Below are 22,097 nucleotides of genomic sequence, written 5' to 3'. Positions count from 1 at the left end.
TCCCTTCTGTCGACATCCCCTCCAGCAACTGCTGTTATTAGAGTTCTTGATTTTAGCTATTCTAACTGGGGTGAGGTGGTATCTTAATGTTGTTTTGATTTTCATTTCTTTTATGGCTAGGGAGGTTGAGCATTTCTTCATGTGTCTATTGGTCATCCTTCTGGAAAGTATACTTTCTTTAAAAAATAGCAGTGATATGTTTTTTTTTTAATTACATGAGGAAACAGAATGGTGTAAAGCATTAACTATTAAAATCAGACACATTAAGTGTTAAGGCAAAAATATTAGAGATAAATAGGTTTATCATAAGATAGAAGATACATACTCTCATTGCAAGAAAAAATTTAAATTCTTAACAAAGCAGTCTTGAATTTTCATAACAAAGTTTAATACCAGGTTATAACAACTAATAAATGGATAATCTTAGTTCAGCCCATCTGTCCTAACAATTATTTTTGTTCTTTAACATACCATGACAAACTTTAGATGCTTTAAACAGAAATCATTTATTAGCTCATTAGCTGTGGGTCAAAAATTTAAACAGCACATCCATAGGCAATTTTCTACTGATAATAGCTGAGTTTTCTGTTGTGATAACTGGGCCATAATTATCTCATTATTTGTTAAGTTACTGAAAGTTCATGTGATAAAAGATCAGGAAAACCAATAAGAGAACAAATCCTAATGCAAAAGCACTTTTGAGCCAATACCTAAATTATATGATCATGTTTTTAAATGTCCTAATGGTAAAAATAAACCAAGAAAAAATCTTTTGGCCTACTTAGACATAAGGAGTAGAGACAAAGATTCCGGTTCTTTAATGAATCTGTTATCTTATTGCAAGGGCATGAGTTTATGAGGGAGGCCTTTGTGACTTTTTTTTTTATCATCAACATATTGAAAGAAGAGGAAAAGGGGCTGGGAAGGTGGTTCAGTGGTAGAATGCTTGCCTTGCATGCATGAGGCCCTGGGTTCGATTACTCAGCACCACATAAACAGAAAAAAAAAGCTGGAAGTGGCGCTGTGGCTCAAATGGTAGAGCGCTAACCTTGAGGTGAAGAGCTGAGGGACAGCACCCAGGCCCAGAGTTCAGGCCCCACGACTGGACCCCCCCCCAAAAAAAAGCATGTATAAAAATTTAATTGTATATGTGAAGCTAGACTTATCAAAAATCATTTATTCTTTTATAAACACTAATTGAATTAGTTACAAGATAAATTTGTAAGAACAGCATGCTTGGAAATTTAAAAATGTTTCTAAATAATCCCTGATCAAAACAGAATTTATAATAGAAATTATAAAATGTTTTAAATAGAGAAAGAATCGAAATACTATGACATAATTTATGGGATATAACTAAAAGTAACATGATTACATTAGAAAAAAGGAATAATATGATAAACTATACACATACCTTCACAATTAGAAAAATAGCAGAATAACATCAGAAAAATAAAAAATGATAAAGAACAAATTAATGAACTAGAAAACAAATTTATTAGAAAGTTCAACAAAAATATGCAAACTCTTTGAAATGCTTAATAGATAAGTTTCTAATTTTATTATACCTACTGCTGAAACAAGTTTCTTATAAAACAGAAGAGAAAAAGAAGACCAAAGCAAGTAATATAAGTGAAAAGGAGAAAAACTACAAGTTCAGGAAGATTTATAAAATGGGCCTTCAACTTATTTTTATGAAGTAAACATTATCTTGACAATAAAACTAAAGGATAATCCCCCAAAAGGAAATACTTTAGTAATATTTATGGTTAAAATGTAAATGTTAGAAATACATTAAACCATGTATATGTAAATTATAATTAAGAAATTCAAGAATACTTCAATGTTCAAAAGAATTGGTCTATGTAATTTAACATATAAACACAAGAAAGGGAAACACGATTATCTCAAAATACATAAACAAATATGCAATTAAACTAAATATTCATATGAATTATATGTTTAAGAATGTTCACAAGAAAGAAATAAGAAAACTTCAATTGAAAGGAATTTATCAGATCTACAGCAAATCTGATATTTAATAATATTAGTTCTCAAAGTAATGAAATAAGGACATTTATTATAAATCATTATTATTAACTATGGGACTGAAATATTAAAATGTCCTGATAAATAAGGAAGTATGAAATTAAAAGGGTTTTTCATTATTTTAGATGTTATGAACATCTGCATAGAAAGCCTCAAAAATATCAATGGATATTACTACTAGAATGCATAAGATAGTTAAGATCAATGGATTCAAGTATAAAAATCCTGTTTCTGAGTTATAAACAATTAGAAAATTTTATGTAATATTAAGTTGACACTGTGCCACTAAATATTGAGATATTTCATAAAATCTCAGTATTTAAAACAGTATGATGTTGGGATAAAATATAATAGAATAAAGTGTAAGATTCATCAACAAATCCATGTGCATATAACAATGTAAGTGTAGGAAATAGGCATCATAGAGAAAAGATGGTTTATGAATAAGAATACTGTGATGACTATTTTGAAATAAGGAAAGAAATGCAATGAGGCTGTTCTGTATACAGAACTAAATTTCAGATATATTAATGGCCAAAATATAAAACACATGACTAAAGTAAGAAAATACAAGTTGATTCATCAAGATCTCATCTCAAAAGAACACAGAAAGTAACAGTTAAGGGATATTTCAAATACTTAAAAAGAGTTCAGTGTAAAATGAACATATAGTTCTATGTTGATAGGGAAAATGGCCTTCCTACTAATCAGGAAAGTATAGAATTCAACTTTGATTCTATCAAATAGAAGTAAATTCAGTCATTTCATACTAAGAGTTGGAATGCTATGAGGGTAATAAACACTTATGTAATGCTGGTATGTCTATAAATTAATGCAAGATCTCAAAGAGCCATATAGCAGTGATTCAGTCTTACTCTCACCTGGAAACAGAGGGCAGGATAATTCAATGAGGATGAATTTACAAAGAGACTTTAAGATGTGAGCCAAGGAGCTGTTACCACCCTCAGACAACAGGGACATGGGGAAGAAATGATAATTCTTGGAACCCTGGAACAAATCTTGTAGACACTGTCTTGAGAGAAGTGCCCTCAGTTAAGGGACACAGATAACCTAACAAATCTTGCAGGGAAGGAGCTAAGTGAATAAATGCTCAAATAAATAACCATATCACATCTTCCATCATATACTTTGTTGAGATTCCTCATAGGATAAACTCAACCAGCAGATGACGGGTTCATTCATGTACTTCATAAAATTGGCCTTCCAGGGTGAGAAAGTTTTAAGGGAAGCTCTGGAGGGGCAAACAGGAGATATGTGGTAGCATCAGTTTTGACACATCGAAAATAGTTGTGTTCTACAGCAGTTATTCCACTACTAAATTCAGCAAAGAAGCGGTGGTTGACACAGTGCCAGGCTGTTGAGAAGACTAAGTAAAAGATAACTCAAAATTTTTGTCAACAAGGGAATAAAGTGAGGAGGCTAGGAAGAGATGTGAAGGGTAAACAAAGGAGGAGGCTGCAATGCTTGATAATAAATGTACTCATTATCTTGCCCATGTAATTGTAACCCCTCTGTACAGTATGTTCACAAAAAAATTAAAAATTAATAAAAAAGGGAATAAAGTGAGGTACACGTGTGATACCTTTGTTCTAGTATCATAATTGGTTTAATAAACTAAGTTATAGACAAGTGTTTTCTGGTTTTAATCTGTATATGATGACACATATTTACATTTGCTTATTGAAAAGGGAGAGGAAAAGGCTTATCAGATAATTTATTCTTTACTTGACCTTTTAACTGTGTTTTTGTGGATTCTGAATATATCTCTGTCAGTGTAGAGAATTTAAGTATTTTTAAGACTGGAGTCAAGGCTCAGTGGTAGAATATGTGCTTAGCATTCGCAAGGCCCTATGCTTGATTCTAAGTATTGCAGGAATGGTGGGGAGGAAGAGAGAAAAATAGGGAATAAGTATTTAAGTTTTTTAAAAAATTATATACTAGTCTTGGCAGTTTGAGAAATCTCATTGTTTATATGTTCTGTAGTTTACTTACTTCTTAATCGTATAGCTTTCATTAGTAAGTTGATTCAAAATAGGTTTTATTACATTTGTTTAAGTAAGATACATACATACATATATATATATATATATATATTATTGGTATATAGTAAGTGTCCAATAAAAGGTAATTGTTTTACTGTGATTATTATGGCTATTCTCTTTATATAGACGACAATACAGAACTTTGGGTGGCTGAGAGTTTTCTAAAGCCAGTGGCAGAGTGAAATTAGAATTCAGGCCTGTGTGGTCCCAAGTTTTCTTAACTATAAAACTCTACAACCACTTTGGAAAGTAGTATGGAGGTTCCTCAGAAGACTCCACATAGGGCTTCTCTATGACCCAGCAAACCCACTTTTGGGCATTTACCCAAATGATCACAAACAAGACCACACTAAAGCTACCAGCACAACTATGTTTATTGCAGCATTATTTACCATAGCTAAGATATGGAACCAACCCAGATGCACCTCAGCAGATGAATGGATCAAGAAAATGTGGTATATATACACAATGGAATTCTATGCCTCCATCAGAAAGAAAGACATTACCACATTTTCTGGGAAATGGAAAGACTTGGAAAAGATTATACTAAGTGAAGTAAAGCCAGGCCCAAAGAAACATAGGTCCCGTGGTTTCCCTTATTTGCAATATCTAGGATATGTCTGAGACAAGCAGAAAAGGTCAGATAAGTTGATGTTAGGTGAAATGAGCCCAAAGATAAGTATTCAAATGTTTTTTCTTTCATGCAATTGTTTCTAACATATTTATAAGATGTTTTCTTTGTTGCTTTATATGTCCCTCCCCCATAGTACAATCCCTGCTTTCACTGTATTTGATGTTGGTATAATTTGTGGAGGGGAAGGGAAAAAACAAATCGTTTAAATAGGGATACAGGTGGACCCATTGCAACAATGAGATGTACAAATCATTATGTAGAAAAACGAACTTTACAACTTTGGTGGGGGTGGGGGGTGGAGGGTGGGGGAGTTGGGAAATGGGAAGGGATGGGAAGGGGAAACAAAGGAGGAGGCAGCAATGCTTGATTGCCCATATAATTGTAACTCCTCTGTACAGTATTCTCACAATAAAAAAAAAAGAAAAAAAAAGAAATGTACTCATTATCTTGCCCATGTAATTGTAACCCCTCTGTATGGTATTTTCACAATTAAAAAACAACAAAAAACAAGTCTACAACCATTCCTATATCAATGCATTTAATATCATAACCACCACCCTAGCTCAGAATATTGATTTTTCAGGCTGGGAAACAAGTTTTATAGGTAATAATTATTAATAATAAGCATATAGTTTATGCAAGGGCATTGCTAATTAGTGGCAGAGTTGGCTTCCTTGAAAGAGAGTAGATTAGCATAGAGGACACTTACTGAGTGCAAGGGAAGGCAGGAAAAACGATTAGGTATAGGGAGAAGATGAGCTGTGACACAGTCCCAAGGAAGGCTTGGCCAATCACTGTCACTCTGTAGTGCAATGGCTATTCTGATGTCTAAAGTTAGTGAGAGTCTCTGAAGTTCAGCCTGTATAGCATGTTCATTAGTCATTCCTGGGAACAGGATATACAGCAAACTTTAGCAAAGAAAACTCTCCAAGGAGGCTGAAGGTAAGGGTTGTCTGCTCACTGCATTCTCGGTAGCTGGGAAAATGTCCTTTACTCCTATAGGAAGATTTGGGAGTCACATCACAAGTCCATTTCAAGATATCTTACTAAAATGAAATACACATTGTAGTTCTTACATGTTATTACAGTATTACCATGAGCATAATAGTTCATGGTAATATTGCTACAAATTTGAGTTTTAGTTGTATTGTTTAAAAAAATCCAGATCTCTTTTTGTCAGTTGTGAGGCTTGAACTCTGGGCCTGGGCACTGTCCCTCAACTCTGCAGCTCAAGGAGAGTGCTTTACCACTTGAGCCACAGCTCCATTTCTGGTTTTCTGGTGGTTAATTGGAGATAAGAGTCTCACAGACTTTCCCGCTCAGGTTGGCTTTGAACTCCAATCCTCAGATCTCAGCTTCCTGAGTAGCTAGGATTACAGGCATGAGCCACATGCACCTGGCCAGGTTTTTCATTTTAATAAACCTTATTTTGGGGATAGGAAAAATAATACATACTGCATCTCCAAATATTGGTTTCATTGAATTAATCTTACATGTGTGGTAAGTTGTCCTTACAAGTGGCCTAAATCTCTTCTAAAAGATTTCACACATAAGGAACTTTGCCAATTTTTCCTTTGTTTAGGCTGTTTTTGTAGGAAGGTTGTATGTTGAGATTGAACCCTACTCACAGAGGCAAAGATAAGTAAATCTATTGCTACACTCTGTGGAAACTTAAAACAAACAAAATTTCATAACTATACTCTCTCCTATGAAATAGACAGACAGTATTTTTAAAGTTTAAATCCTTAATGCTTATTGTGTGTGTGTGTGTGTGTGTGCACATGCATGCATGCATGTATGTACTACTACTTGGGCTATGCTTTTCTAGTCTGGCATTGTGGTGGTTACATGGAGATGAAAACTCACACTTTTATGCCCAGACTGGCTTCAAACCACATTCCTCCAATTATCAGCCTCCTGAGTCCCTGAGATTATAGATGTGAGCCAGGAGTACCTGGCACTTAATAGCAAAGGTATTAGTTTTTTAAAATCTCATACAAAGTATGGTTTATATCTATATGCCACATTTTTGCAAATACTAAGTAGTCAGTAATTATTTATTACAAGTTTACCAAGATTTACAAAATATTGGCAACAACCAAGAATTAAAAATTACTCACTAATTATCTGAATGGAATACCAACAATAAAGCCAACCAGGGAGGATTCCATTTTATCTAGGTATTAAAGCCCACACTGGTTTTGTTCTAATTTCATAATTCAAAGTGGAATCCATTTCTGAAGATGTCATTATTCATTCAGTTTGAGAGATAATCTGTTTTTCAGCTGATGAGGATAACCTGGAGATGGGAAGAGCTAATGACAACAGGGTGAAAACAAAGGACAGCTGCTTTGTTTCACTGACAGTATTAAGGAGATTAAGGATTGAGAGAAAATGGCAGCATGCAATTATAGAAAAGGACTTCACAAAGGAAAAAAACGAGTTCAAAGTGTTAGATTCCCAAAAAGAATCATTCATTTACATGAACTGAAATATATATAAACATATAAACAATTATGAAAGAGCAGCTCAGAAAAGGTGAAAAACACTATCTAATGAGGTCAGTCAGTCCAGAGATAGTGCCACTTTATAAATGTCATTTTTCTGAAAAATATACAGTACTGAAAACTTATTTTTGCTTGCAAAATTGATAAGACAATCTGAATTTACAGGTAGAAAAATATGATAAGGAACTATTCGGACAGCTTAGAATTAATAACATGTGTCCCACAAATCCAGTATAACATTTTTATTGGCACTTGAAATAAATGTATTACTCACTAGTGAATGTGCCAAAAAAGAAAATCCCCACCCTATTTCCACCCCCACAGAGTTACAAATGATTATTTATTAAGCAGTGACAGAGTGACTTGGAGTGCAAAACAGGAGTCATCATGGTTATCTGGATTCTTTAAGAACCCAAGAGTTGTCATCATATTATAAAACTATAAACCAGAACAACTTCCTATTTAAAAATCTCATTTTTGATCTGGGGACTTGAAACTGTTATGAATTCATTTTGGGGTGATAATCTTTTCAATTTTAAATACCTAGTTTCCCACATTGAATAAGTTTAATTCATTTAAAGTATGTGTCAGTTGAAATACTTTCCATAGGAGGATTTGAAAATGTTCATTTCTCTAAGCTGAATATAACTTGGTTACAACATAGGCAGTGTTTTCCTTTTGTTCAGAATATACTTTAGATGCTCTTCAATTTTTTTCACCATCTCATTATATTAACATAAAGCTGCTATAAAAATACTCAGTGAATGTTTCAGGCTTTTCAAAAAGATTCTTGCTCACTTCTGGGTTCAGCATTATGCTAGGCACAAAGCATGTATTCCAAAAGTAACGGTTTGGGGGTTCTCTTTCAGGTTAGGAATAGGAGCTCCATGGGTTCACTCCCCAAAGAAACAAGCAAAGCTAGAGGAAATGATAAAAATACAACCCCTTAGTCTGTAAAACGTCCTGAGAGCAGAGACAAATGCAGGAACATCTAAGAAAACCTTTTAAAACTTTGTAAGTTTGTAGCATTTGAGGCTTTATCCTCTCTGACCCTCACCATCCCTTCTCAAAGTTAACTCAGCTGGGCAGAAGCTCTACTCTAGGTGACATAGCCAAGAAGACAGGGGTCTTAAATTCTGGTGAATATGGCTGAAAGACCAAGGCCTCCTTCCTTCCACCAAGCCCTATAAAGTGAGGATACCCATCCCTGTCAAACTGAAATAAAAATTGTTTTAAAAGACATAAACAAATCACTCACTCTGAGACAAGTATGAGTGACCATCATCAGTGCTTCTCATTCAAGTTACCCTGCGTGACATGTATCATTATAGGACAACTTCACAGACAGAGAACAATGATCATCAACCAATATATTCACAAAATGCTTTCAGTGGGGACATTAGGTAGGTAGGCTATAGCAAGGCAAGGATATCTTTCTGTAGGTTTCAGCTGTTATATTCCAGTATTGTTAGCTGTAGGGTTAGTGAGACTAGAGGGCTGCTAAGCTTAGTTACATATTTAAAGACTTGTATTCAGTAGTCATAAAGATGTTAGGTCACAGGTGAAGTCAATGGGCACTAAAGGAGCTGAAACTCTCTACCTGCAAAATCAATCTTTCATAATCAGGATGTTCTTCTTGGCCAAAGCCACTATGGTCTTCAGTCTTTAATAGTTATATGGTTCACAAAACTTCAACTTCACCCCTCGCACACAGCAAGCTAAGAATACTGTGGCCTTTATTGTGTTCATTCACAGCTTACTCATAGGGCAGAGGTTCCATGTTTTGAGAAACGGATGACTACAGGCTTTTGCTTTACTCAACGTCAAGAGCAGTGGCTCAGATATTCTACTCAAGAAGAAAAGCAGTTTATAAGAAAAAAGGCACTCAATAGCTTAATGGTCAATTTTAACTGATAAGAAGAATCAACAAACCTTGAAACAATCAGTGGATGTAAAAAAATGGATAAAATTATGTAAATCGATAAAAGAAACAAGTAATGGAATGAAGAAAAATGAATACAGCCTAAGAGATATGTAGGACACTTAAGTGTACCAACATGGTATAATGGGAAAACTAGGAGTAAGCTTAAAATGAAAGAGAAAAACTATTCAAAGAAATAATGGCTTAAACATCCACGTTTGGTGAAAAAGTATTTTTTTTTCTTTTTTTGGGTCCGGTCGTGGGGCCTGAACTCTGGGCCTGGGCGCTGTCCCTCAGCTCTTCAGCTCAAGGCTAGCGCTCTACCACTTGAGCCACAGCGCCACTTCCGGCTTTTTTCTTTTTGCTTATGTGGTGCTGAGGAATCAAACCCAGGGCTTCATGCATGCAAGGCAAGCGCTCTACCACTGAGCCACCTTCCCAGTCCTGAAAAAGTATTAAAAAATACATATCCAGGAAGTACAATTATTTCTATGTAGGACAAATGGAAAGAGCCATAAAGGTTACAAAAGCATTAGGAGGGCATATACAAAGTACAAGATAATAGCCCAAAGTAGGTGAATGGGAACAGACTGTAATGGGTAAGAAAATAATACCAGCTGGTAACTTAAACCCATGGAAGTAAATGAAGAGAACTGGACATGGTGAATAAAAATATAAATATACTATAAACAATCATTTTTCTGTCCTTGGTTTCTTCTCATGCCTACAATCCTTGCTACTTAGAAGGCTGAGATCTGCGGATCTTTCTTTGAAGCCAGCCCTGTCAAGACATATCCAAGAGACTCTTATTTCCAATTACCCAGCAAAAAGCTGAGACTAGAGGTGTGGTCCAAGTAGCAGAACACCAGTTGTAAGTGAAAAAACTGAGTGAGAGCATGGAGCCCCAAGTTCAAGCCCTAATATCATCATAAACAAACTACATATATAATTCTTTGAAATCTGGGTGAAGACCTCCATGAGCCCCACAACTTTTTTTTTTATTTCATCAGCTGACTGGAATTCTTCCAGATTCCATGTTTGTTCTTTTTTTTATTGTGAAAATACAGAGGGGTTAAAATTACATGGGCAAGATAATAAGTACATTTCTTATCAAGCATTGTAGCCTCTTCCTTTGTTTCCCCTTCCTATCCTCCTCCCGCCCCACCCCCCACCAAAGTTGTGAAATTTGTTTTTGACATAACCACTTGTACATCTCATTGTTGCAATGGGTCCACCTGTATCCCTATTTAAATGGTTTGTTTTTTCCCTTCCCCTCCACAAATTATACCAACATCAAATACAGTGAAAAAGCAGGGGTTATACTGTGGGGGAGGGACATACAAAGCAACAAAGAAATAATCTTATAAATGTGTTAGAAACAAATGCATGAAAGAAAAAAAACATTTGAATACATATCTTAGGGTTCATTTCCCTAACATCACCTTATCTGACCTTTTCTACTTGACTCAGACATATACTAGATATTGCAAATACATGGGACCTATGTTTCTTTGGGCCTGGCTTACTTCACTTAATATAATTTTTTCCAAGCCTTTCCATTTCCTAACAAATGGGGCAATGTCATTCTTTCTGATGGAGGCATAGAATTCCATTGTGTATATATACCACATTTTCTTGATCCATTCATCTACTGAGGGGCATCTGGTTTGGTTCCATATCTTAGCTATGGTAAATAATGCTGCAATAAACATAGTTGTGCTGGTAGCTTTAGTGTGGTCTTGTTTGTAAACATTTGGGTAAATGCCCAAAAGTGGGATTGCTGGGTCATAGGGGAGCTCTATGTGGAGTCTTTTGAGGAATCTCCATACTACTTTCCAAAGTGGTTGAATAAGTTTACACTCCCACTAACAATGCAGTAAGATTCCCTTCTGTCCACATCCCCTCCAGCATATGTTGTTATTATAGCCATTCTAACTGGGGTGAGGTGTTGTTTTGATTTGCATTTCTGTTATGGCTAGGGAGTTTGAGCAATTCTTCATGTATCTATTGGCCATCCTTCTTTCCTCTTCAGAGGTTTCTCGTTAAGACTTTAGCCCACTTATTTATTGGGCAGTTGTATCTTTGAGGATTTGTTGTTGGGGGATTTAATTTTTTGAGTTCCAAGTATATTTTAGATATGAGACCCTTGTCCGTTGTATGGCTAGTGAAGATCTTCTCCCAATCCGTGGAGGCCCACAACGTCTGCATTCTGCATGTCTGCAAAACTAGCATCATATGGTTGACACCACAGCTCAAGTAACAGCTGGGCCCACTTGAGCCATGGCTACAGAGGCCTTTGAATGCAAGCATAGATAAATATAGGTAAACCATTCCTTAGAAAGGGCCCTTTGTGAGCACTGTACCCAGATGCACTTAAGAGAAAGCCTTTCAAATGCGATTATATTTTATACCCCAAACCTGTAATGGGTGGTATCTGCACTTTTCCAGACTACAAGTTTTAAAAATCTTTCTGCTCTACTTTTTGCTTACAATTTTCAGCAAATTTGGCTAAAAGCATCCAGTAATACCCATAGCTCAGGTGCTGTGCAGCTTTAGCAAACTAAGCCATAACCTTTAAAATTCAGCCCCACATATTGTCTTAGACCATAGATATGTAGGCAAGTTATTTACCACATTCAATACAACGGCATCTAGTCCAGTTCTTGAAAGGGTGCTCATTTCCACAGAAAACCTCAGGAAGTTTTTACTGTCTACAATTCTTTTGGCAATCTGATCTTCTGAGCTCTCACTAGAATCTCCAATTAACGCCATGCTAAGCATTTTCCAGCCAATTTCTCCTAACTTTTCCAAATTCCTCCCACAAACCAGTCCAAAAGGGTCCAATTTATAGTCAGGTATAGTCTTAGGTTTGGATTCATTACTAATTACTTCCAATACCCATCTTCTATATCAATTAACTTATCATCACTGTGAAAAAATACCTAAGAAAAGCAACTTAAAGGGAAAAAAAAGGTTGATTTTGCTCAGTTTCAGGGATCTCAGTTCAAGGCAAATCCCATGGCAGGGAAAAGCTGTTCACCTCAGAGTGGCCAGAACAATTGAGAAAGGGGGCAAGATACAAGATAACCCTCTTAAGGATAGTAGTTGCCTCCTTGCCATTCCCATCGTTGACCAGAAAGGGTAGCGAAGAAGAGTCGTTTACATATTCGGTAAGAATCTTTGTGACAGGGCTGGGAAGGTAGATCAGCGGTAGAGTGCATGCTTTGCAAGCATGAGACCCTGGGTTCGATTCCTCAGTACCACATAAACAGAAAAAGCGGAAGTGGCGCTGTGGCTCCAGTGGTAGAGCGCTAGCCTTGAGCTGAAGAGCTGAAGGACAGCGCCCAGACCCAGAATTCAGGCCCATGACTGGCAAAAAAAAAAAAAAAATAGAATCTTTGTGACAAATAAACTCACTTCTTAGAATATAAAGAATATCAGGTTTTATTTTGAATGTTATCCAGTCATCTGCTCACATTAAAGTATTATGTAATTTACTTCTTGATTGACATTAACATAAAACATAACAAACTATTGATAACTCAAACTGACAAATCACTTCCTAAAGATAAACTGTGCTTTATGTTATCATAATTTTTCTTTTAAAGTATAGGCAAAGAAATAAAGTTACTTTGTGCCAAAATGATTAAAAGCGATGGTAGGGTAGTTTGAATAAGATGAACATATAACTTAAAACAAATATTTGGGTTATTTTCTCTGGAAAGTTAGCTTGCAAATAAAAAGAAACAGCCCAAATCCGCACACAGTAATAGCGGTCCACTTCAGAACTCTACTCTTCCATGTAGATACTTCTTCCATTAATGGTATATGAGTTGGATCATTTTCACGTTCATTTTGCAGCTGATATTAAGGAAAAGAGAAAAAGAGTTAATGTATAATATATTGAAAATGAAAACACCTTAGGAAAAAGTCCTATATTAGTTCATTTAGTTTAGGTAGAAGTAATTTAGATTCTTGTGGGAGATTTAAAGAGAATACATGTCTTGAAAGATAGCTTTTTACCAGCATGCCATTATTACAAATTATTAGTTTTACATATGTTTCACAGATTATCACAATTTAAAAGTGTTTTTATGTAACTGAGGTGAAGATCCTTTCATGTAGTCAGTTTAAACCTTTTATTCTAAGACCAATAATTGGTATTTCTTCTTTTCTGTATTAAATATCAATTAATGTTTTACAAAAGAATGAGCTACTCTTACAGCAAGCATACAATAGAGGAAATTTAGCAAAAATTGGAAGATCAGATACTAATGCTAAAAGTTTAGTACTTTAAATAGAATTGCTGAAACAAGTGTCACCCCAGCTTTAAGTATTCTTAAAAGTAGCACTCTCAAAAGTCAAAGTACCCAACAGCTTTTAGTTTCTCAATTCCCACAGACAGAAATTTTGTGCTAAAGAATCCTCTCCCCAGTATGTATGTAGGGGAAGGAGGGTTAAGAGAAAAAAGTAGAAAGAGGTGGCTATTTGGCTGGAACAGGAGAGGGAGAAAAAGCAGAAAAAAGATTCTTGAAAGATAAAAGAAACAAGCACATTTATAGAGTGAAATTTAGTGGAAACATTCTGTTCTGGAGTGGTGATATAAATACTTCCAACATTAGCAGGAACAACGACTTCTAAATTCTACAATGTAAATATTTAATTTTAAGTCTGCAAAATTAATTTTAAATTTATAACAGAAAATTGGACTTCAATGCCAATCTCATTAAGACTGTATTCTTGGTCTAACTTCCAAATGTCTTTATTCAGCAACAGATTCCTCTTTGACACTGATGCTCCATTTACAGAATCCTGAGCAGTCATTCCTTTTATTAACCAATTATTTAGAATGACCCTCTCTGACAACAGCTGTCACTGTGTTGGTTTGAAAGAGAATAATGTGGTGCTAAAGGCTAGCCTTGACCTCTCCCACCCTCTCTCTGTTACCCGTGTATACTTATCTGCGATAACTTGTATACTTCTTTAAAAACCTTTAATTATTATTGGTAAACTCTGAAAATCACAAGCGTAACAAGCATGGCAGCATCCAAGCATGATTCCCAAACTTGGAATCTTTCATTCTTCCTTAAATAAAGTCTAAGACTAAACTAGAAAAGTCAATCTATTAGCTTACTAAAAAGTTAAGACTTTCTAGACCAAAGAATGTGTATTTCATTATTAGAATAAAATTTTTTTACAGATAATCCTTATACAGAAATATGTAAGTTCTAGGTAGAGAAAGTCACAGGGGAAAAAAAGCTTTCCATAGCAAAGAAAGGCATAATTTTAGTATTTAATTGTATTATGTTTTAGAGTTGGTTAAGTTTCTAAAACAATGCTTCTTATTATCTTTCATTCCTTCTTCCCCTAAACTTTCAGTTCAAATTGGGAGAAATGAAGTAAATATATTTTAAGAAACTTCTTACATTAGAAGTTGAGGCTTTGTAGAAAGCTTTTGTATACACAAATCCTTCTCTATTTTCTAGGATCTCAATGAAAAATATGCTAAGTAAAATCAATACTACTTTCCATCAATTCTTTTAGATGACATGGAGGCAGTGAAGACGAATGGTGCTATATTTTTGTTTTCAGCAACTTCAGTTTCCGTATCTAGCTTGTGTAGAAAAAGTACCTGACACATAGCAGGAGCTCACAAAGTCTGTTCAATGTATAAATGTCACATGCAAGGCAACTTCTAAGATGCCACCTTCACTGGAAAGGAATTATTTTTTCCAAGAATTCTGAATGCTCATTTATCCCTTTAAAATTTTTTCTTCCACTGTGATTTTATACAAATTGCTTAATATTTTAAAAGACTTTTTGATTAAACATATAATAGCTAGAATTAGAAAAAATGTGAACGATCTATAAAAGTTATTCTGAAGAAAATAATTTGATTAAATATTAGTGAAAATATGAAATGAATTGTTGGTTAACACTATACAAATTTAACAAACTAAGGTTCAGGTCAGAAGTCACAAACATTTTAAAGTCCTTGGCTACACATTATTGTAACGAGTAAGCATATCCTAGTTTATTAAGTTTTCCCCTAATACATGGCACTGACGGCATATGACCATTTTACAATAACCTACTAGTTAAAAGATAGCATTCTTTTTATGGTCCCAGCTCATCTTGCCAAATGGAGATTCAAGGGGTTATGCCATCAGTTTCACATGAAGACATCTGTTTAGTCAACTCTAACTAGGGACTATCATTCGAGTGATATATTTTTACTTGCTAATCAAAAACAGGAAAAACACATAGTGTTTTTAGTGTGCATTTCTTTGATGATGAGTAATGTTTATTTCCAGTGTATATTTCTTCCCGTGGAAACTGTCCTTTTCCCTCTTTACTGTTTATTTTGATACTCTTGTCAAATCTGCTTCACTATCTAGCATTTTGCAAGGCATTTCCCTTAGCTCTTCCATTTTAATGTTTACATACCTTCTGAATTAAGTCTTTCAGTTTGCAGACTTCTTCACTCAAATTTTCAACGTTAGTAACAAGTTCCTCACAAACTGAAGTAAAATTTCGTGGAGAAGCCCATTCAAGTACTATCTGTCAATATTATCAAAAGGTAGTATTTTTATGAATAGAAATATTTTAAAGAATAGAAACAACTTTTCACAACTTTTTATGCACAAAGAGTATATATTATCTTTGCACATTAGATTCATTTTTTTCTTTAGGGATAAATCCTGACACCAAACATAGGTGAGTAATTTTATGTAAATAGTTCAATCTACATGTTAAATGTATTTTTCAGTTCTAGCTACAAAATTTTTTCCTTGTTGAAATTAACAGTAATAATATTTGTAGTAATAATTCAATTTGTGTTTTTTAAAATTGATTACTCCAAAATTTTTCATAACAAATAGCTAACCCAAACCATAGGAAAACCCCTAAAAATTAAGTGTGCTTTCATTAAGTTACCATTTAAACTTTCTTTTAACAAAAATGTATTTTTTAGTAACAGTTTTGTTTCAACTTTCACTTGGGTTTCCTTATCACTTTATATTTAATTAAATCCCCCTTAAGAGCAAATGACAAATTCAAAATATAAATCAGTTTAAGTTTTGAATGGACTCATTTTCCTTTGTTTGAGGGTAAGAATACTAAGTTTTGCAAGAAATTAATCTGTAAAGTAGTATTATTAAAATTTACTTATTTATATCTACACTGAAAAAATTGTCATAATTTCCCCAGATCAGAACTGTTTAATGAATGATCATGAACTTATCTGAAGAGTTTGTTCTTCAGCATTCATACTTTTCTTCAGTAAATAAATTTTGTAGAATACCTTTTGGGAATTTACAGGTAACTCAGTAATGATATTTTGCACAGCGGTTATTAGGTGGCCACACTGTTTGTTTAATTTCAGAAGAAAGTTGAGAAACTCATCACCACTAAAGAAAGGAGACAAATAGAAATCACATAAAAGCAATTTGCTTCATTTTAATGGCTAGTTACTAAAATCCACTCACAAAATATTTTCTTTTCCAAAAACATCTACCAGCTAGAATATAAAAGGAACTAAATATCAACTCAGTATAAAAGAAAAACACATCTCTAATCTTGAAAATCTCAAATTTTAAATGGATAAAAACACTCAATTATTATTTAAAGGAACATAAAGAAAGAAGATGAAAGAACCAATATTTGGATATTTTCTATGTGAAGGACTTAGCTTGTATCTTTATTTAATTCTAGTTATTTGTATCTTTATTTACATCTATTTTAATTCTTTCCAATAACCCCTGATGTAACTAACATTAGTTTATAGTTAAAAACTCAGGAAGAATTAATTTACTATCACACAGTAAGGTTGGAAAGGGGAATTAAAAATACTTTGTGGAGATGATACTTGAACTGAGCTGAAGTTTTCAGCTGGATAAGGTAAGACTGGAAAATTAGTAGGTACAGAAGTATGAAAGCTGATTCCTTTAAGGTTTAACTAAAATACAAATTATGAGGAAGCAGTAAGAGATGATCCTCTATGTAAACATTTATTAAACAAATTAACTTTTTTCTTTTTGCCAGTCCTGGGCTTGAACTCAGGCCCTGGGTACTATCCCTGAGCTTCTTCTGCTCAAGGCTAGCACTCTAGCACTCTACCACTTGAGCTACAGCTCCACTTCCAGCCTTATTGGAGAAGAGTGTTTCATGGACTTTCCTGCCTGGGCTGGCTTCAAACAGGGATCTTCAGGTCTCAGCCTGAGTAGCCAGGATTAAAGGCATGAGCCAGTGGTGCCAACTACTTTTTTCATAATCTAAATTTAATAAAGGATTTCAAATAGAAAAAGGGAAAATCAGATTTTTAGGAAAAATTTTATTTGGAGAGTAGTATAGAATAAAAAAAACACAAAAAATGGAAGTAGAGAGAATTGGTAGAATAACAAAGATCCAAAATAAGAGGTGATAAAGAATAACTTGACAGTTCATAAGAAAGATACTTAATAAGCAATTCATTAATTTCATATGAATTTTTAATTTAATGATCTCAATGAAATTAAGATCTATTGAGAATTGTAATTAACATATTAAGTGAAGCTGGGTGTCCGTCATCCATACCTGAAATTCTAGCTACTCAGGTGCCTGAAATCTGAGGACTGTGACTTTTAGCCAGCCCAGGCAGTAAAGTCTATGAGACTCTTATCTCTAATTAACTGCTGAAAAGCCAGAAGGGAGCTGTGGCTCAAGTGATAGGGCATTACTCAGAGCAAAAATGCTCAGGGGGGCTGGGAAGGTGGCTCAGTGGTAGAGTGCTTGCCTTGCATGCATGAGGCCCTGGGTTCGATTCCTCAGCACCACATAAGCAAAAAGAAAAAAGCCAGAAGTGGCGTTGTGGCTCAAGTGGTAGAGTGCTAGCCTTGAGCTGAAGAGCTGAGGGACAGCGCCCAGGCCCAGAGTTCAGGCCCCATGACCGGACCCAAAAAAAAAAAATGCTCAGGGACAGCACCCAGGCTCTGAGTTCAAGCAATAAAAGGTATATACTTCTAGATAGGGTATCAAGAAACATGTGTGCACATGTGTGAATATGGAATATAAACTTATCACCTCATATTGAGATGACAACAGCAAAATTAGGTTCTTAAAGAAACCAAAATGTAAAATGCTCTTGTGACCGAATACAAATAAGCAAGTTATGTAAAACATGACTCTATCATTCATATCATACATTATATGACATATTTTCTGTCACTGAATTTTTAGATTAAATAATGTGTGTGTGTGTGTGTGTACATTTAACTACGCTAATCACCACTAAGTTCCTTGCTTTCAGAACAGTATACTTCCTACCCTAATGACATAAGGCCTGGTCATATGACTTGCTTTGGCAAGTAAAATATGACTGGAAGTGATTGTGTAACATTAGAACACATGTTTGAAGAGCCACTGAGTAGTTCTACTGCTACATTTCTTTTTTCCCTTTACTTAGGGGTACAGTACATGTCCTAGATTGGAGCTGTTCTTCTAGTCTGCTCTCTGAAAAACAAAGAGAATGGCCACTACAGCACACCCATGATACAGTAAAAAGTTACTGAGATTTAAAAGTTATTTTTTACAGAAACCTAACACAATATAAGCAGGCTAAACTAACAGGTCATATTTTGAAATTTTGAAACCAAGTATTAAGATAAAAATTTAAATATATAATAAAAGTTTTACAAATAAAGCTACTATGTGCTCAATTGGGACCTGAAAAAAAATCAAGATTCATACCATCTTAAGATATTAAAGTATTGTTTTCAGCCAGAATATTTTCTAATAGTACATATTTCTTGCACGTTTCCTATAGATGTAAACGACTGACATCATACTTCACTTGATAGTTTACATTATGCCTTTTATACTTTATTGTGTTTTAAACGACACAGTTTCAAAGTAGTTTTAATAAGGGAAAAATAATTACACTGATACAATCAAAGTCAACAATTTATCTGAAACTAAATATTTAAAGTTTCCAATTTGAGAATTTTTATCAATAATAGATATGAGAGAAATGCTTTTCATGAAATTTTTTATCTACTTAGATTAAAAAAAATCTTTTTCTGAAAGAAATAGTTGCTAGATGAACTTCAATTTCAGAAGAGGATATCGGGTAGCATAGAGCTCAGACAAAAGATATTTGCAGAAATGGTTGAAAATTGATTATTTCTGTTCAAAATGCCTCAAATCAGTAATGGAGGTAGTTATTATAATTTTAAAATTACATTCTTTAATTCTTCAAGCATACTAATACCAAAAAGTAAGTGTAGTATGTATATACATTCTTGTAACAGATTATTTTAGAAAAATTGACACACAGAAGAAAAATAGCTTAAAATAAATCAGTAGCTAAATTGTTGAAGCCACATTACCAGAAGATTATAATCAATCAATTCAACTTTTCTTGCTGTTAGTTTTTTTATGACTTAATGACTAATTTCTTCTTTAAAGGATGACTCTGAATAAATGGGAAGTAAAACCTTTTTCCATAAAAGCATGTAAACAGTCTGTGATTTAATAAGAAGGTCAAATTCCTGGAATATATGCCTTCCAGTTTTATTTTTCAAAAAATTCAGCAGTTTTAATAAGTGAAGCATTCAGGATTCTGTATAGTATATAAGTCTGTTAAATTCCATAAAGAAATCCATAATTCACCCTGTTATTACACAAATAACTTAGAAAATTTAACTTGTAAGTCAGTCATATATAGAACATAGAATATTCTTGTACCAAAATAATAATGAAAATAAAATGAACGAAAATATTCAAGAAGGCTTGCTGATTTAAAAAAGTCTTTACAATTGACATCCTTCACAGTTCATCTAAATATTTAAGACCTCTAACATTATCTTGATATAAGGTATTATTTTAGACCTTTCTGTTATGAAGACATGTAACTAAGGAATGAGAAAGAGGAAGATTCATAATCTAAACTATATAGTAAACTTTTTGAGAAATCAGAATCATCTAAAATAATCCAAGAGACTGTTCTAAATTTCAAAATAATATGTAAATCTATCTGTACCACAGTTACAAGGTTAATTTTAGGTAAGAATAGTATTGTCAGCTTCAGCAGGAAAGTCCAAGAGACTCTTAACTCAATTAACCACCAAAAAGCCAAAAGTGGAGCTGTAGCTCACCTGGTAGAGCACTAGCCTTATGCAAAAAAAACTCAGCTCAGGGACAATGCACAAACCCTGAGTTCAAGTCCCAGCACTAGCATATACACAAACAAACCAACAAAAGAAAAAATACATGAAGAAATGTTAAACATCCCTGGACATAAAAGGAATTACATATCAAAACAACAGATGTTACCTCAGACCAGTAAGAATGGCCATTATGAAGAACATAAACAACAAATGTTGGTGAAAATGTGGGGAAATGAGACTCTACTACTGCTACTTAACTACTGATGGGAATGTAAACTAGTACAAGTACTATGAAAATCAGTATGGATATTATTCAAAAACCTATTAAAAATAGTTACCCCACAACCTAACAATACCACTACTGGGCATTTATTAAAAGGAATGCATGTCAGGATCTATGGAGGGACCTACATCACCATGTTCACTGCAGCAGTATTCACATAGCCAAGTGATGGGAAACAGCCAAGATGCCCTAAAACTGATGAACAGATCAAGAAAATGTGTAGGTATGTTCATGTGCGTGCACGTGTGTGTGTAAAATTATTTAAGACATAAAGAGAATTCAGTTATGCTAAAATGCAAGAAAATAAACATCTGGAAATCAAATTAAATGAAGCCAGGTGCAATAGGTCACATGTTTTCTCTAATGTGTGAATGCTAGGCCTAAAATATAAACAAAACATCTACATGAGCACATAATATGATTTTTCTCTCTCTCTTTCTCTTCTCTCTTCCTTTGAACTCTCTCTCTCTCCCACACACACAAACACTGTGTGGTAGTGGCTCATGCCTGTAATCCTAGCGACTCAGGAGGCTGAAATCTGAGGATCAGGGTTCAAAGCTAGCCCTGGCAGGAAAGTCCAGGAGGCTTTTATCTCCAATAAGCTACCAGAAAACCTGAAGACGTGCTGTAGCTCAAGTGCTAGCCTTAGGCAAAAGAGCTCAGGAACAGCACCCAGGCCCTGAGTTTACCCCCCTCTCCTCTGTCCCCTCTAAACAATTAACATGTATATTTTAATTTAAAATGCCAAAAAAAGGGGTTCAAGTTACATAAGTCAGGCAAAGATTACATTTGTATGTAGTTTAATAAAAATAAACACCGGGAAGTTGACAGATGTCTGGGGTGTAGGGGAGGGGAGAAGATAAAGTGAGTGCGAACACAGTCAAAATACTTTATGTATATGCATCAAAATGGTACACTAAAACTTGCTAAGATTGGTTTGGGAAGGGGGAGAAAAGGACTATGGAAGAGGTGGTTCCCACCAAGATACACTGTACCATAAATGGACATGTTAAAATGAAACCTCCTTGTACAATTAATTGATGCTAGTAAAAAATACTAAAATGTCCTTCAGTGGGCAAGTGGCTGAACAAACTGTGCAGTATGTACATCACAGAGTATTACCCATCTACAACAAGGACTATTGACTGATACATGCAACAAACTTTGATGACCCTATGTGAAACAATTCAATTTCACAAGAATATATCATATACTATATAATTCCATTTATATAATAGTCATGAATAAAATCATTATAAAGATGGAGACCAATATTTGGTGGCAACAGGTTAGGTACTAGAAAAATATGAGTGTTGATAAAAAAAAGGGTAGGTGTGGGAAGCTTAAAGGATGTTAGATATATTGATTGTGATCTTGGTTACATGAAACTGCATGTGATAAAAATCACACAGCATTATACACACACATAAAAATGAGTACCTATTTAACTGGTAAACTATGAATAGGTTCTGTGAATTGCCCCAGTGCCAGTTTTC

General features: G+C 34.4%; 1 protein-coding gene across 1 annotated transcript in view; it reads right to left on the bottom strand.

Moving 5' to 3' along the window:
* Positions 1 to 12,737: 12,737 nt before the first annotated feature.
* Asz1 (ankyrin repeat, SAM and basic leucine zipper domain containing 1) overlaps positions 12,738 to 22,097 on the bottom strand; it is a 49,668-nt gene continuing 40,308 nt past the window's right edge. The window contains exons 11-13 of the mRNA XM_013019956.1: positions 16,478 to 16,583; positions 15,622 to 15,735; positions 12,738 to 13,035 (exon numbers count right to left, since the gene is read on the bottom strand). Coding sequence (XP_012875410.1) covers positions 12,883 to 13,035; positions 15,622 to 15,735; positions 16,478 to 16,583 — 373 coding nt within the window. The 3' untranslated portion in view covers positions 12,738 to 12,882. The remainder of the gene's footprint in view (positions 13,036 to 15,621; positions 15,736 to 16,477; positions 16,584 to 22,097) is intronic.

This window comes from Dipodomys ordii, unplaced genomic scaffold, assembly GCF_000151885.1.
Source record: "Dipodomys ordii isolate 6190 unplaced genomic scaffold, Dord_2.0 Scaffold48, whole genome shotgun sequence".
NCBI lineage: Eukaryota > Metazoa > Chordata > Mammalia > Rodentia > Heteromyidae > Dipodomys > Dipodomys ordii.
This window is presented reverse-complemented; position numbering and strand designations above follow the sequence as displayed.